At 36.9% G+C, this 16,582-nt stretch overlaps 1 protein-coding gene across 1 annotated transcript in view; it reads left to right on the top strand.

Moving 5' to 3' along the window:
- CERKL (ceramide kinase like) overlaps positions 1-16,582 on the top strand; it is a 109,881-nt gene that overhangs the window by 35,883 nt on the left and 57,416 nt on the right. The window contains exon 2 of the mRNA XM_032407015.1: positions 5,043-5,285. Coding sequence (XP_032262906.1) covers positions 5,043-5,285 — 243 coding nt within the window. The remainder of the gene's footprint in view (positions 1-5,042; positions 5,286-16,582) is intronic.

Genomic DNA, 16,582 nt, shown 5'->3' on the forward strand with positions numbered 1-16,582 from the left:
TGCTACAGTCTCACTTTCCATTTCTTCGAAGGTCACCTCAGTCTCTGATCAAGTACTGCTCTGTTAAGGGACACATTCATTGTCTTGCTGGTAGAGACACAATGACAGTTTGCCTGGTGTTTTAGGTTTCACTAGATTTAAAAAACGGGTCCAGAGGGTCAGATGAGGTGTTTATATTGGCCCAGTGTTCTTAAGGAGTTTCGGTTAAGACCCCCCAAAGTGCTTGGATTGAAATCTTGGGTCTGCCCCCACCAGATGTATGACCATGGACAAGTTACTTAAGCTGTCTGTCCTGAATTTCTTTTAATTTAGGAAACCGCATCCGCTTCATAGGGTTGCTGTGAGGATTAAACAAGATAATAGATGTAAAGGGCTTAGGGTGATGTCTGGCATAGAGCATGTGCTCAGTAAATATTAGCTATCCTTTTAAGGGAATGGAATTTTAAAAAAACAACTAACATGATTAGGAACTATTTAAGGATGAGCAAAGGAAACCATCTCTTCAATTGATTACAGAAATATTCTCATTGTAGAAAAATTAGAAATTCATATATGCAAACTAAATCACAATCTGTTCCAAGTTTTTATATGCATATTCACATATATGTGCATATGAAAATATACTACACGTACATGATGTATTCAATAAATATATACAAAACAGTAATGGAAATATGCTGTGCTATTTTAGACACCTTTCTCGTCCGATTTCTACATTTTAATGGCTGAATAGCATTTTATTATATGAATAGATTTTATAGAACCAATACTATTACTCATTTAGTTTGTTTCTAAGTTTCACGCAAATAATGCTTGGGGAAGCATTCATTTAGCTAAATTGTGCATATTATTTATTCCCTTAGGGTACATTCCTGAAAGTAAGTTGCTGGACCAAAAATAGGTGTATTTTAAAGCATTTTTCCTTTTCTACATTTAAAAAAATAATAAATGTAATGCTGATTACAGAGAGGGAAGTTATGGAGGTTTATAGGAAAAAATTAATCTCTTACATCCACATATTTCTCTTTAATAGGTAACCAGTATTAAATTTGTTGTGTGTTCTCTACTTGAGTTTGTTTTTCCTTTTTAATGAAAGTGAAATTAAATCCCTCCGATTACTTTGTACCTTGCTTTTATTCTACTTCTTCATATCTCTTGCCATGAATGTCTCTAGAGTTCTGACTTGCTATTTATGAGCTGCAGAAAACTATGATTCAACCATACTCCTATTGAAGAACAGGAACATTGCTTTAAATATTTCTGTTATTATAAACACTGCTGCAATTAACATTTTGAAATCTTTTGATACATATTCCCAACTTGTTCTCCAGCAGTTACCATTTTTGCATTCCCACCAGTGCTGGGATTGGTTCCTTTTACCCCTACCATCGTCGAGCATGATTTTTGATCTTGTGCCAGTCTAAAAGGCAAAAACTGGTATCTTGTTGTTTTAATTTGCATTTCTTTGATTACTAATTAGATTGAACTTTCTCATATGTCTATTGGTCAATTTGCATTTCTTCTTTTGTGAAATGCCTGCTTGGGTCTTTTATGTACTTTGCCACTAAAGTGTTTTGTTTCTTGATTAAATAGATTATTTAACTGTCATGTGTTGCAGTTATTTCTGCCCAGTTGGCTTCTGCTTGTGACATCAGTTTATGGTTCTTTAGGTCTTTATAGGCGATGGAATAATTTTTTTCTTTCTTTATTGAAGTATAATTAACATACGGTGTTTTATTAGTTTCAGATAGGCATTGAATAATTTTTATGTGAAGTATCTCAGTCTCTGTATGTCTGCTTTACTGTCACTCTTAGGGCTTTACTAATTTATGGTTATATAAAGTTCTTTCTAATCTAGAAATACTGGTCTATATTATGAAATAGGGTTCTATTTCTTTTCCTTTTCAAAAGATTAACCCGTTCTAAATCACCTTTTACTGAATATTTCCCATTGAGCTTAGATGCCACCATTATCCCATTAGTGACTTTTTAAATGTATACAAGTTTCTTTGAACCATTCTTTTATCTATTCCTAGATGTTTTAATTATTGCAGCTTTACAAAATATTAATATCTGATCAGGCATATACTCCCCCCTCATTACTGTACTTTTAAAACATTTTCTTCATTAATATAATACATTTATTACAAGAAGATTTGCAAATCATTTGATTAGGTTCCTTGCCCCTTACATCAAAGAAAATAACATTGAGATTTTGATTGGAATAGCATTATAAGTAGTTACTTAATACTGAGAATACTGGCATGGAAAAAATGTAATCTCAAAACTTAATAGGTGTCCATTTGTTCTGTTCTTTGTTTCTCAGTATGTTTGGAATTGCATTTTCCCCCCACACAAGTCCAGGATCATTTTGCTGAATTTATTCCTAGGTATAATATGCTATTTGGCATGGGATCTCTTTATCCCCATTTTGCCTTCTTCCTGGGTATTGATATATTTGTAACCAGCTTCCTTACTGGGTATTCTTATTAGATCTAGTGATTTTAAATAGATTCTTGTGGATTTTGCAAACATATTGTGATATCATCTGTAAAAAGTTATGATTCTAGTCTCCCTTCGGCCCCTTCCACCATTGTCTTTTCTTTTTCTTTCATATAGTATTGACTAGAATAATTGGGAATAGTAAGAGTGATAAGTATTCCTGTACTGTTTCCAGAAATTCTTCTGGTTTTTACTACTAAGTTGTATCTTGGATGTTGGTGTAGTATCTTTAAATTTTCAGTTTACAAGAGGCTTTAAATTAGAACAGTCATTGAATTGTTTACTGCCAAAGTAAAGCACACACAGGGTAAACAATTCAGATTATAATATAGATCTTCCAGTGAAAAGAGGACTTTATTTCATCCTTTCCATTTTTTTCTTTCCCTCAATGGTTCTTGGTTTCCTTTCATCCTTCCTTGGAGCTCTTACTTATTGTATGTTATACTACATAAAAAAATTAAATTTGTGTGAGAGACAAGGTCATAATCAATATTACAAGATTAGCCTGGAAGGAGCACCTTTGACAAGCCTGCTTCCTTTCATTCTTGAAGGTAGTAGAAGGATGTAAGATCTCCTTGTCCCTCCCAAGTGTTGCCCGGACCCTGGCCGGATGTCTCTGGGTGACAGTGGAAGTACGCCATACACAGACTTGAAGCCTGAGCTTTCTAAGGAAATGACAGGCCCAACAAATTGACTTGGGGTCCACCTTATCCCACCACCAGAACACTGAGAAAAGGGCTTGTTTCTTTTTCCATGGTATGTGTGCTTTAGGAACAGTCGGACATAGTTTGCAGAATGGTTGGGAGAGGCCCACTCTGAGAATGCAGGGAAGCAACTTCCTTAGGCACCTGAAGTCCTTGCTCCAATGGAGAAGAGCGTGTCTGAGCAAGGACTAGGGGAGCTGAGGGAGGGCCTTGTGTGGCTGCTCTGCCCTGCGACTCTCTCTGCATCGGCTTCTATTGACTTTTTCTTCTCTTACCATGGGTCATTTTTTTCCTGCTTTCTTACATGCATTGTGATTTTTTTTTTTTTTTTTTAAGATGTATTTGAGAGAGGGCGCGAGTGCAAGTGGAGGGGGGCAGAGGGAGAGAATCAGCAAGCAGACTCCCGGCTGAGTGCAGACCCTGACACGGGGCTCCATCTCATGACCCAGGAGATCATAACCTGAGCTGAAATAGCTGGATGCTCAACCGACTGAGCCACCCAGGCACCCCATGCATGCATTGTGATTTTTTTTAAATTATTTATTTATTTGAGAGAGAGAAAGCACGAGCTGGGGGCGGGGGAGGGAGGGGCCGAAGGAGAGGGAGAAGCAGGCCTCCATGTAGGGCTCCATCCCAGGACTCTGAGAGCATGACCTGTGCCAAAGGCAGATGCTTAACCGACTGAGCCACCCAGGCGCCCTGCTTTTTTGATTGAGTGATTTTTGATTGAAGGAAAGGTAAAGCATTGTTTTCTTTAGTCCTTAGGGTAGTTCTCTCTCCCTGGCCTCTCACATATGCCATATATACTCAGCTGAAGATTCAAGGGGGACCTCTGCAGAATTCACTTCCCTGCAGTTTTCTCCTCTCCAGTAATTGGCCTAGTGAACTCAGTCATTGTGGCTTTCCTGGACTCTTCCTTCCTGCTTCACCCACAGAGACAACCAGACTCCATCAGGGCTCCCTACTTACACGGTGGCCTGGAAACCCTCTGTAGGCAGTAGCCTGGGGCGCTCCTGGGGTACCTGTGTTTGCCCTCTCTCAGGGACCACTGGCCTGGGCTACCCCCATGTTTCACGTATCCTGCACACCATTTTAGTTATTTCAGGCAGAGAGTTAACTAGTCCCTGTGATTCCGTGTTGGCCAGGGTAGAAATTCTAGAAGTACTCTTTAAAAGTATAAAACACGCCGACTTTGAGAGTCCGTTGAAATGGTCTTTTACCACAAAACACGTTTTCTGACCTGTGGTTAAACATAGCCAGTAAAATTTCATGGCACTCTAAAATATAATCTGACTGTGGTAACATTCAGGTGGATCGATTTTTCTAGACTGGCAGGGATTCACCGTGTTTCATATAGGAATCTTACTCTGCTTCCTTTTTACACGTTTTACTTTACCTGGAATGTATGTATCCTTTTCCTTACACTTTGCCTTTCATAATTGTTATAAGCTCACTTCTGTTAGGGAATTGTCTTCTTCCCATTATTTTTTCCTGTCCCGATGAGGGCCAAGGAGCATCTTGCATAATGCTAATTTACTATTATTGAAATGTTGCTTTGTTTAAGTTCTTGAAATTCTTCTGTTGAATATCTCCAGGTTTTGAATGTCCTGGGACATCAATGTGACAGGGACTCAATGCCATTTTCTCTTTTTTCATTCTTGGGAAAATAGACCCAGTTTTTCTTTTCTTCCCTCCCCAACTCACACAGGGATTGACACAAAACACAATCAGTAAAATTAAACATGATAAAGATCTTGTGGGTTTTCACTTTTTGTTATTGATACATAGAAGATATGGACACAATGATTTTGACTGGAAAACTTAATTTTTTTTCAGGTGACTCCAAGTATGATGTTCAATGTAAAGAAGAATTTATTGAAGTCAAGGACATATTCTCTGTCAAACTGAAACGACGTTATTCTGCTAAGCAGCAGGGAAATGGTACTTTATTAGGTATCACACTCTTCATTTGTTTGAAAAAGGACCAAAATAAATTAAAAGATTCTACGCTTGATCTTATTAATTTAAGTGAAGACCACTGTGACGTATGGTTTAAACAATTCAAGAAAATTTTGGCAGGTAAGTACTCTTCATGGGAATTTTTACTGAGTCCAGTTTACTTGCTGTAGGTTATTAATCTGAACATGATACTGTATTTATGAGTACAACAATCCTTGATTATGTGAAAATAGTTTGTTCTTTTTTTTCCTAGTTCGCTGAGTGTTTTTATCATGAAAATTGAATTTGGTATCTGCTTTTTCTACATAGGTGTGATGATCATATTTTTTTCCCCTTCATTCTGTTGATGTGGTGTATTACATTGATTTTGGTATGTTGAGCCATCCTTGCATTCCAGAAATAAATCCTACTTGATCATGGTATATAATCCTTTTAATATGTTACTGAACTTGGTTTGCTGGTATTTTCTTGAGGGTTTTTATATCAATATTCATAAGCAATGTTGGTGTGTAGTTTTTCTGTTTTTTTTTTTTTTTTCTTTTTTTTCCTTGTATCTTTTATCTGGCTTTTGGTATCAGGCTAAAGCTAGGCTCTTAGAATGAGTTGGGCAGTAATTCTTTTGAATGACCACTTCCATGAAGAAGCTTTGATAATCTGAAATAACACAGTTCTTAAGTAATTTAGTTCAGATGAATTGTTTTTGAAAGCATACTTATTTTTCTATTCCTGTCTCTTGAGCTTCTATTAGAATTATTTTCCTTCCACATATGTACTGATGGTAAGTGTGTATATGTACTGGGTGGCTTGAGGACAACAGTCTATAAGGGTTGATTTTTCTAAAGGTTAATATCCAGGGGACAGAGAATATATGTACTAAAAATATTATCTCATAATGAATTTAGTGTATCTGAAATTTCTAAATGACATTTATATTTTACATACTAAATAAAATGCATGAATACAAATATGCAATTTAGATTTCTAGAACATATCTAGTTAAAATATAATCAACTGAGTTTCAGGATTGATTTTTTTTTTTCTCATACATTTGTAAATCTTGTTTCCTTTCAGCCCATTTCTTTCTGTTTGCCAGATGGATCAGAGTAGAGGCAGCTGGTGTAGTTGATGGTGCAGTTTGGTGTAAGGTGACACAGGGCAGAGCGGGGTGCCAGATGAAGAGCAGCCACATGATGATATTAGAAAGTTGCAGGCCAGGCATCATTGATCAAGAAGACTGAGGACCCAAGCTGGCCAAGGGCAACCAACTGATAAGGTTATGCCCATAGACAGGAGCTGAAGTGACATATTAAAACTAGGAGACCCTGTTACTAAGTAACCCATGCTTCCTTGTTAGCTCCCCTGGGACCTTCAAGGCGAGCTGATTCTTTTAAGAAGGCAGGAAACGACAGAGGCCATAGTAGAGTTCATGTCTCTGGAAACAGTGAATATATATATTTAACTAAAAGCATTCTACTTTACCAGTGGGTTTTTTATAGTGTTTTATTTTAAATTCATGTGAGAAGAGATTCTAAAAAGTTTAAGTGAAAATGAAAAAATTAGTAAGTTCAGTAGAATTAAATTTCTTTGGGCAGGAGGTACTCATGAGACTCATGGTCTATAAAATAAGAAAGCCATTTGATTAGGAGAGGCAAAGCTCTTCCTTTTACTGAGGGTCTGAGAAAATTTTCTCCCATGGGGCTTATGAAGGGCTGGCAGAGTGACCTAAGAGGCAACTTGCTGCATGTATCTCACCCATAAAACCAATAATAAGCCAGAGGACATCACAAGAAAGCTCAATTTAGGAAAAGCAATTTTATAGGAGTAGAGGGGCTTATTGAAACAAAACAGACCACATGTAGACACACACACACACACACACACAAAACATTGCCCAAATATTTTTCCAGCTTAATGAATGATGTTTTGGTTTGGTCTAGGATTAAAATCTAGGAAAATTACAGAGATGAATAAATTTATGTATCTTTTAGGATGTAATCTTCAGGGAATGTTACTTTTTGTAACTGATTTTGAGAAGAGTTGGAAAAAAAAACAAAAAAAATGATTTTGATAAGAGTTGGAGATTGTGAAATATATGAGGTCATATTCTCTGGCAAGTTTCCTGCAGGACAGTGATTTTTCTGATTCAAACAAAAAGACTGACAGTTGAAATCAACCAATGCAAACAAACAAAACAGGGTTGAAATCCTCTAATAAAGGAACCCAACCAAGATGGTCTGAATGAATGATTTTGCCCCCAAGTGGCCTTAGCAGGTCTTGTAGGAGGAGCCAATTCCTCCTCATCTCCATGCCCCACAGAGACATTCCTGTGTCGATTTCATTATATACAAATGCATGGCTACAACTCCAAATCTCTCTACCAAACTTTATATTATACCAACATTTCCTTTTTAAGGTTACAGTTTTAGAACATTTTTCTTGAGATATATATATGTATATATATATATTTTTTATGCTTGCAAATCCATGTGTGTTCATTAAAGTGCCTATCAACTGATGGGGCGCCTGGGTGGCTCAGTCGTTGAGCGTCTGCCTTCGGCTCAGGTCATGATCCCAGAGTTCTGGGATCGAGCCCCGTGTCGGGCTCCCTGCTCCGCGGGAAGCCTGCTTCTGCCTCTCACTGTCCCCTTGCTTGTGTTCCCTCTCTCGCTGTCTCTCTCTCTGTCAAACAAATAAATAAAATCTTTAAAAAAATAAAAAATAAAAAAAAATAAAGTGTCTATCAACTGAGAGACCAGCACAATTGGCTCAAGCCTCATTCCAGAAGTGGATGGGGGGCCTGTGTCTTTCTTGAGGGAATGAGGGTGATTGTTCTTCCTGGTCCTCTCCGGCTCTGATTTGCAGAGTTGAGTCTATTTTGGATTATCCTCCCGTCTCACACTCACTGTCCCTATTCCCTGCTACACTGCATCAGGATTGGCGGATGGTGATTGCTGATTTCCAGTTTTTTAAAAATCCCTACCCAAGGAATTTGTGTTTGCACGAGACTTGACTTAAGTTTAAGGTGGGGGTAGAAGAGGGCAATACATAGAAATGTACATCATAAAAATATAAATGACTTATGTTTGAATGTTAGACATCACTATTTTAAGTTCCCAAACCTTGCTTTTAACTGGTTCTGTGGCAAAATCAGATTTAAAAAAATACATTTTTGTATGGATTTATTTTGAATGATGTCTTTAATCAGCAAGTGGAATTTTTTTCCTGCCAGTCTTCTACATCTCCCCCCCACCCCCTTTTTTTTTCTGTGAAGATAAATGTGAAGAAAACATGAAAAGCCTCAGCTGGTTTTTCCTTTAGTCTAATTCATCTTACAATTAGAATTATAGTATATTTGGATATTAAGAATTATTTTCAAATATTCATACTTATATTTTGAACTGGAGCAATGAAACAGATGTGATGAAATTTTTTTTAAAGATTTTATTTACTTATTTGACAGAGGGAGACAAAGCAAGAGGGAGAACACAAGCGGGGGGAGTGGGAGAGGGAGAAGCAGGCTTCCCTCTGAGCAGGGAGCCTGATGAGGGGCTCGATCCCAGGACCCTGGGATCATGACCCAAGCGGAAGGCAGGCACTTAATGACTGAGCCACCCAGGTGCCAAGATGTGATGAATTTTTGAGGAAAGAACAAATAGGCAACACTAGAAGGAAGAAAAAGGCAACTCCCAAATATCTGAAGTTGTAAGACCTAGACAAAAAGTGACCAAAGTTTATATTTTTATTTACATTTATCTTTATAAAAAGGGAGTCTTAAAACTCTTTCAATTTTTATTTGAAAATAAGTCCTCTTACATTTCAGTTTTTTAAAACACAGTTAAGCACAGTATCTTTTTTAATTCTTAGTAATAGAAAAGTCACCATAACTTTATTGACTAATAGGCAATATTAGGTTAATTCATCCAACACACATTTTGTATCAGGCCCTGTGTTAATTGCTGGGAATAGAAAAATAAATGAGATATATGCCTGTGTAGAGCACTCTTGCTCTGGGAGACAGAGAGGAAAATATGAACAGACCAATAGGGAGCATCACCATTGATCGATCATTGATTCAGAAATTAAAATCTTAAAAAATGCAATTGAATAAGGCTAGTATATCGTCACTGATAAGCCTAACATATAGTTACTGTGGTGGAAGTAATTTAATTGTTTTTTTCTGCCTTTTTTATACCTGTGATACAAAGATAAACATGCACAACCTTTAAATATAGCATGTGTGTACACTGGCCATGTTAATTTTTATTCAATTAGGGTGTGACCCAGACTCTGCATATTTGGGTTTCCTGGAAATGGTGAATTACAAGCTTCTCTGGACCCAGAGCCAACCTTTTCTTTAGAAACTATAACCTATACTTTAAAGCATATTCATGGGCTTTTTTTTTTTTTTTTTTTTTTTTTGGAGGAAGGGAGAGAGAGAAAGAAGGGGCAGAGAGAGAGAGAATCTTAAGTAGGCTCCACGCCCAGCATGGAGTCCGATGCTGGGCTGAATCCCATGATTCTGAGATCATGACCTGAGCCAAAATCAAGAGTCAGTCACTTAACTGACTGAGCCACCCAGGTACCCCCATATTCATAGGCTTTCTGACAGATACCCTACAAAAAAGAATAAAACAAAGTACCCCTCAGGTGATGTTCAGGGCCACTCAGAACTGAACGAGTTTATAGGAGTGAACTGGTTCATCTCCAGTGGAGGACTTAGCAGAAGGTTGAAGAAGTAAGGAAAAAGATTAAAAAAAAAAAATTCTGAAGTCTCATGACCAAGTAACTTGGAGAATGTAGTGTCCTAAAGAGAACAATGAAATCAGAACACTGGTTGATTTGAAGGAAAGATGTTCTGTTCAAGACACATTTGGGATATATTACAATATCCTGTTGGAGATGTTTAGTAGGCTGGTGTTTTGAGAGGAATACATGAGGAGGTAAAGAAGAGTTGATGTGATGGGCACGATGAAAGCTTGTAAGAAGTAGTAAGGAGTTATAAAAAAAAACAAAAACAGAGGGCTAAATACAGAATCTTGGGTGATACTCATATATTAAAATAGAGAAGGGGAGCCTGGGTGACTCAGCTGGTTAAGCATCTGACTCTTGATTTGGGCTCAGGTCATGATCTCGGGGTCTTGAGTTGAGCCCCCTGTTTGGCTCTGGCTGTGTGTGGAGCCTGCTTAAGATTCTCTGTCTCCCTGTGCCACCCCCCCACCCAACCTCTGCCTGGCTCATGCGTGCTCTCTCTCTCTCTAAAGAAAAAAAAAAAAAGGCAGAGAAGACAAAAGCCAGAACAACAAAACAGAAGTCATGGTCTAAAAAACAAAAACAAGGAGCGCCTGGGTGGCTCAGCCAGTTAGCGGCTGCCTTTGGCTCAGGTCATGGTCCCAGGGTCCTGGGATCGAGCCCCGCATCGGGCTCCCTGCTCAGCGGGAAGCCTGCTTCTCCCTCTGCCTGCCACTTCCCCTGCTTGTGCTCTCTCTCTCTCTCTGTCAAATAAATAAATAAAATATTAAAAAAATAAAAAATAAAAAATAAACAAAAACAAACCTCTAAAATAAGACCATTGAATTTTGTTGTTATATTTAGGTTTTGCTAATTTACTTGTAATATTTAATAGTTACCCAGAGACAATTAACAGAGGCATTTTTAGCACATATCTGGTTGGGGGTTACTTCTGATCTTATATTTTTCCATTCCATTTCTAAGTGCTAATTTCATGAAGTAGGCAAATATAAATAAGCCATATTTTTTTAAGATTTTATTTATTTATCAGAGAGAGAGAGGGAGAGGCAGGCAGAGGGAGAAGCAGGCTCCTTGCTGAGCAAGGAGCCCGACGTGGGACTCGATCCCAGGACCCTGGGATCATGACCTGAGCCGAAGACAGACGCTTAACTGACTGAGCCACCCAGGCATCCCAATAAGCCATATTTGAGTACATTTTGCCCTTGTAATGTAACAGCCTGCTCTCTATTTCAACAGCCTCCCTCAGTTTTCAGCTATGAAAAATAGAGAAAATGGAAAAATTACTTAAATGCTTGTTTTTTATTCCTAAGAAGAGTGATTTTCCCTAGTTTCCCCCAAATGTCAAATTTGTTTCCTATGGGATAATAATGTTGGTCTTCAAAGGATGCTCTCTTTGATAGCAATAGCCAGGGCTTCCTAAAAACATAGATTTTGTTTAATATTCATGTTCTCTTGTGTAAGAAAATTATGGTGAATTTTTTTTTTTTATTCCAAGCTATATCCATTATATTATCATGAATCAGGCAGAATTTTTCTTAAGAGGAGAGCAGAATGATAGGAAGTTTTACTTGGATATGCTGCCAAATGATGTACTTATAAGGAAAAATAAACTGAAGATCAACATAATGATTATTTAAAAATAAGCGGTTATATATCAAATGTATGATAGCTTCAGACATTTCATTGTGCGCTATTTGAATTGGCAACACTTGTCTCCTTAGGGATAAGTTATTTTCTGCAAAGGCATTATGTCTGAAATATGGATAGTTTCTCTTGTGAAGCACTAAAAATGTAATTTAAGACTGTTTTATGACCAGTTGAGTAGGACATCAAGATTATGCCTGTCACTCTTGAATATGTTTTTACTATCAATATATATTAAAATTATATAGATGCTGATTAAATATGTATCAATTTATTTGTATGTAAATATCAAAGTCCAGTCCCACTGGAAGTACTCTGTTCAACAAAAGTCATATGATGTCTGCTTCCTGTAGTGGTTTCAAACTGAGCTCTGGAGGGTTACCACCCTATTATCCAGGACTTGCCTTCTGGATGGGAGTCCACCTGCACCTATCACTCACCTTGGGCAAGTGTAGCTCCTAATTTATATGTTTTATATTTAGTGGGACTGAATAAGGCTTTGTTTGAAGAAAGCTTCCAAAACTGAAGCACTGGGAAATCTCTGATTCAGTCATCCTTGGGGATGATAACCTCATAGCATTTTTAACCTGTCGTGCATGTCTGTTTTGCTGACTGCTGGGCACACAGAGACCTGATGTCTTTGAGCTACCAGAATATACACTCACTATGGCAACCATAGATTTGGAACTCTCAGAGACTGTCCATGTAATTTTATTCTTTTCAGTAAAACTTACTTATTAAATATACACTTTAATGTATTTTTCCTTTCTATAACTTTATATATTGCTTACAAATCAGTTTGCAGATAGGGAAAATATATTTTATCGAATCAAAGACTGAAATTGGGTTAAAAAAGTTTACTTCAAAGTTTGGGAATTTTTTCTCTTTCTTGAACTTTTTGCTTTCTAGCTGGACCTTCAGAGAAAAACAGTGAAATTAACCTAGTTTCTATTAAATTCTTAATGATTAGTCATACTACTTAGCTCTTCAAAGGATATTAACATATTAAAAGAAAATCTTTTTGAACCAAACTCCAATTTCATCAGATTTCTAACTGAAAACATAAATGTATGGAAACATTGGGCTCATGCAAAATTTGCTTAATGTACAGTAAAAAATACTGTTTATCTTGAATCAGTTTGACATTTTTGAGCCATTGTTTCATTCCAGTGAATAGTAGTGTAAAAAAAAATCACTGTGAACAAGAGTACCCAGGCATAACAAACTTGAGCAGTAGACCCCCCCCCAAGAACTTCACATGCTAGAATAAGCAGAGAATATGAAGTAAGTACATTAAAAAAGATTAAAAAAATATTAGGGGCGTCTGGGTGGCTCAGTCAGTTAAGCATCCAACTCTTTTTTTTTTTTTTTTTAAGATTTTATTTATTTGACACAGAGAGAGAGAGAGAGCACAGACAGGGGAAGCAGCAGAGGGAGAGGGAGAAGCAGGTTCCCCAGTGAGCAGGGAGCCCAACTCGGGGTTTGATCCCGGGATTCCAGGATCATGACCTGAGCTGAAGGCAGATGCTTAACCAACTGAGCCACCCAGGCACCCCAGTGTCTGAGTCTTGATTTTTGACTCAGGTCATGATCTCTCAGGGTTGTGAGATTGGGCCCTGTGTTGGATCCACACCCGGTATGGAACCTGCTTAAGATTCTCTCTCTCCCTCTGCCCCTCCCTACCTCTAAAAAAAAAAAAAAGAAAAGAAAAATATAAAAACATAAAAGAATAGGGTACAATTGAAAAAGATAACATTTTTGCTATGGCATATATGTATGAATTTCATTTTTAACAAAATTCATTCTCCTTAGGACTTGGCTATTCCCTATTCTGAGAATTCAGAGGTTCTGATTAAACTGGTCTCAGTAGATCATGCGTTAGTGTTCTTAAGGTCTTTGAGGTTTTACTGTGTTGTCAGGGCCAAAAACCACAGACGTCAAAGATCTGAACAAAAGTTTGGTTTAATGAACATATGTAAAACTCTGTAATCCACACTTACAAAGGTATCTTTGCAGGGACTAATTATAGGTATTTCTTATTCCTGCTGTGTTAAATATTCTTAAAGGTTAGCCAATACCTATTCGTGAGCCATAGAAGATTATCACTTATTTTCCAAGATTCTTACCTTGGGATTGGTTTACAAGAGCCTGGTAAAGACCGACAGAAGCATACCAAGTTTCTCTTGCCCCCTGAAGTTTCTTTCTTACTAGCATCAGCTCTAATTCATAACCATTACTCCTTCAGCTGAAGGCAAGTTAGAATTAGTTCTAAAGATGCTCATAATGTTGTTTGTACTTGGCATGAGTGACACAGGACCATCTTCCCAAGAGCTTCTTATTGGCCTCTGTAGCACTTTTATCCTAAGGGAGGAATATGTTTTTGCATGTAATTGACTATAATTATATTTTAAAACAACTAATTGGTATTTTATAGAAGAAAATTAATCCCTGCTGCAATCATTGACAGAGTATCTTGAGAATAGGGTTAAGAGGTATATTCTCAAGTTATTTCTGATATATTTCAAATTCTTGTGCTAGATAAAAGTCCTTTTGCCTATGCCTTTTGTGTAACTAAATTCCTTCTCTGGAGAAAACATTTAGGTACGCTTTGTCACAATTTACCATGTGATTATATTCAAAGGCTAAATAAGGATTTCTTTAAATATTTCCAGTAATATGTTACATAAAGTTTTCATGCTGTTAAATAGATAAGTTAACATTTCTTCCTTTAGTAGATTATAGAGAAGTCATTTTAAAATTTTAAATATTAATGATAATAACTGACATTTATTAAGCATTATGTGCCACTTTTGTAAGTAATTTTTATTAATTATCTCATTAAATCCTTATAGTAGCAAGAATTACAAATATGTTCTCATGTAAAAAGGAATATTACGAGTTTTGTTTTGAGGTTTGAGGAATTAAAATAATGCATGACAGCAAATAGTATAATTAAATTTTTAATATACTCATTAACTCTTAGTTTATACATGAGAAAACTAAGACTTAAAATAGTTTAAAATTTTGCTAATCTGAGGTTAAACAGCTGATATGTGGTGGAGGAGTGGGGAATAAATCCAGATCTGTCTGAATCCTTAACATGAACCCTTAACTGATGTGTTATCACCTCCCAGGTCAGTGGTATATTTTACAGTTCTTAAGTATATTTTATTTACTGTACAATTTAGACTCTGTCCTGGAAAAAAAAAAAAAAGACTTTAAATCCTTTTCTTAGAAGGAAAGAGCTATATTGTTTTGTTTTGAAGAGTCTCACTATACAGTGTTCACCCCCCGCCCTCCCCCGCCGCATTATGGTTCAGAACTCTAGATTCTTACCCCCAACAGTTAGGGTGAGCATTGACATTATAATGCATTTCTTAATCCTAAAAAACAATTCCTCATCATGACTATCACCATTATTGAGGTTTCTCAGATGCCTTGAAATGAATTTGGCATGCCCTTATGAAAAAGATAGCAATTATTTTTTTATTAGTTTAAAGGAATTTTAAAACACATGTAAAAATAATGGTTTGTGACTGATTTCTAGACTTTATGTTTAGCAGAGTTTCCTAAGCAAATCACAAATGCTGTAAACCTACACGAGAGATTAAAAGTTGCATCAGTCTTTAGATGAGAGTATAATGGATTGTCATTTAACAACTTTTTCACTGGAAAGAAATGAAGTAAAGAAGTAATAAAGCAGCATCCTCACAGTATGCATAAGTAGGAAATACATAATATTTCATATTAAGTGACAAATTATTATTAAGCCCCCTGGCATTCATTAGACTATCATTAATGCTAATGGAATTGTGTGTTATTTATATAGATACTATGTGTAACTCCAGGAATTGTAATCTTGTATGAATATATTTGTTGCTGTTTGAGGCAGGTAGATGGATATTTGTGATGGCTACAGGCTGAAACATGGTGATAGGATTTTCAAATCAACCGTTTTTTTGCCCTTATCATCATTAAAGAGAAAACACCTATTTTTTTCCTTTGAAAAATTACCTTAAATGGAAACTTGTGAAATTTGAAAAAGTGTGTCTTCTGTTTCTACTAGTTATACACCTGTAGTTGCTTTTATAATGAAATGAGAAGAGGTGGGCACAAGTGAAGCCTATTTGTGTGCTTGGGTTCCTGGGCTCTCTGCAGCATCTAATGTCAGGCCAAGTTCTCTTGTACCACAGTGTCTTCCCACTTGCTGAGTAAGTGACAAAGATTACTTATCTATCATCTTGCCCAGTGAAGTCCCATTTGCAGCTGAAGTGGTGTACCCAGCGAAACCTCTGCAAAAGCTAGGTTTGCCACACAGCAAAATCAGGCACTTGTCTCTTTCCAGTTTGGTAGCACTTCTCATACCTCTGAGAGAACAAGTGTTTGCTTCCATTCTAATTGTTGGCATATGTAGGTGATATCTTATTAGACTGTAAGCTCTACTGAGCACAGATTTTTTAAGCATGTGGAATTGGGATTCCCATATTGTAAGTACTCCATAAATGTTTGTTATGTTACAAATGTTTGCCTAACTCAGTAAATGTTGGTGAAGTGAACTGAATATATTGCTTGTCTGGTGTGTGTTAGGCATTGTCCCAGATGGCTTTTAACATAAGGCAACTCATTTAATCTTGATAGTAACACGTTGATCATGGTCAAGATTTTTAACATCCCTGCAGATAGCTAAGGAAACAACTCTGAGGGATTAATTGACTTGCACTGGGTCACACAGTTATAAAGTGGTGGAATATGATTCAAACCCATGCTTTTCTTTCCTTTTTTCTTTTTTTAAATTTTATTTTATTATGTTAATCACCATACATTACATCATTAGTTTTTGATGTAGTGTTCCATGATTCATTGTTTGCGTATAACACCCAGCGCTCCATTCAGTATGTGCCCTCTTTAATACCCGTCACCAGGCTAACCCCATCCCCCACCCCCCTCCCCTCTAGAACCCTCAGAACCCTGTTTGTTTCTCAGAGTCCATAGTCTCTCATGGTTCATCTCCCCCACCAATTTCC

The sequence above is a fragment of the Phoca vitulina genome, unplaced genomic scaffold (assembly GCF_004348235.1).
Source record: "Phoca vitulina isolate PV1807 unplaced genomic scaffold, GSC_HSeal_1.0 scaffold1, whole genome shotgun sequence".
Lineage (NCBI taxonomy): Eukaryota > Metazoa > Chordata > Mammalia > Carnivora > Phocidae > Phoca > Phoca vitulina.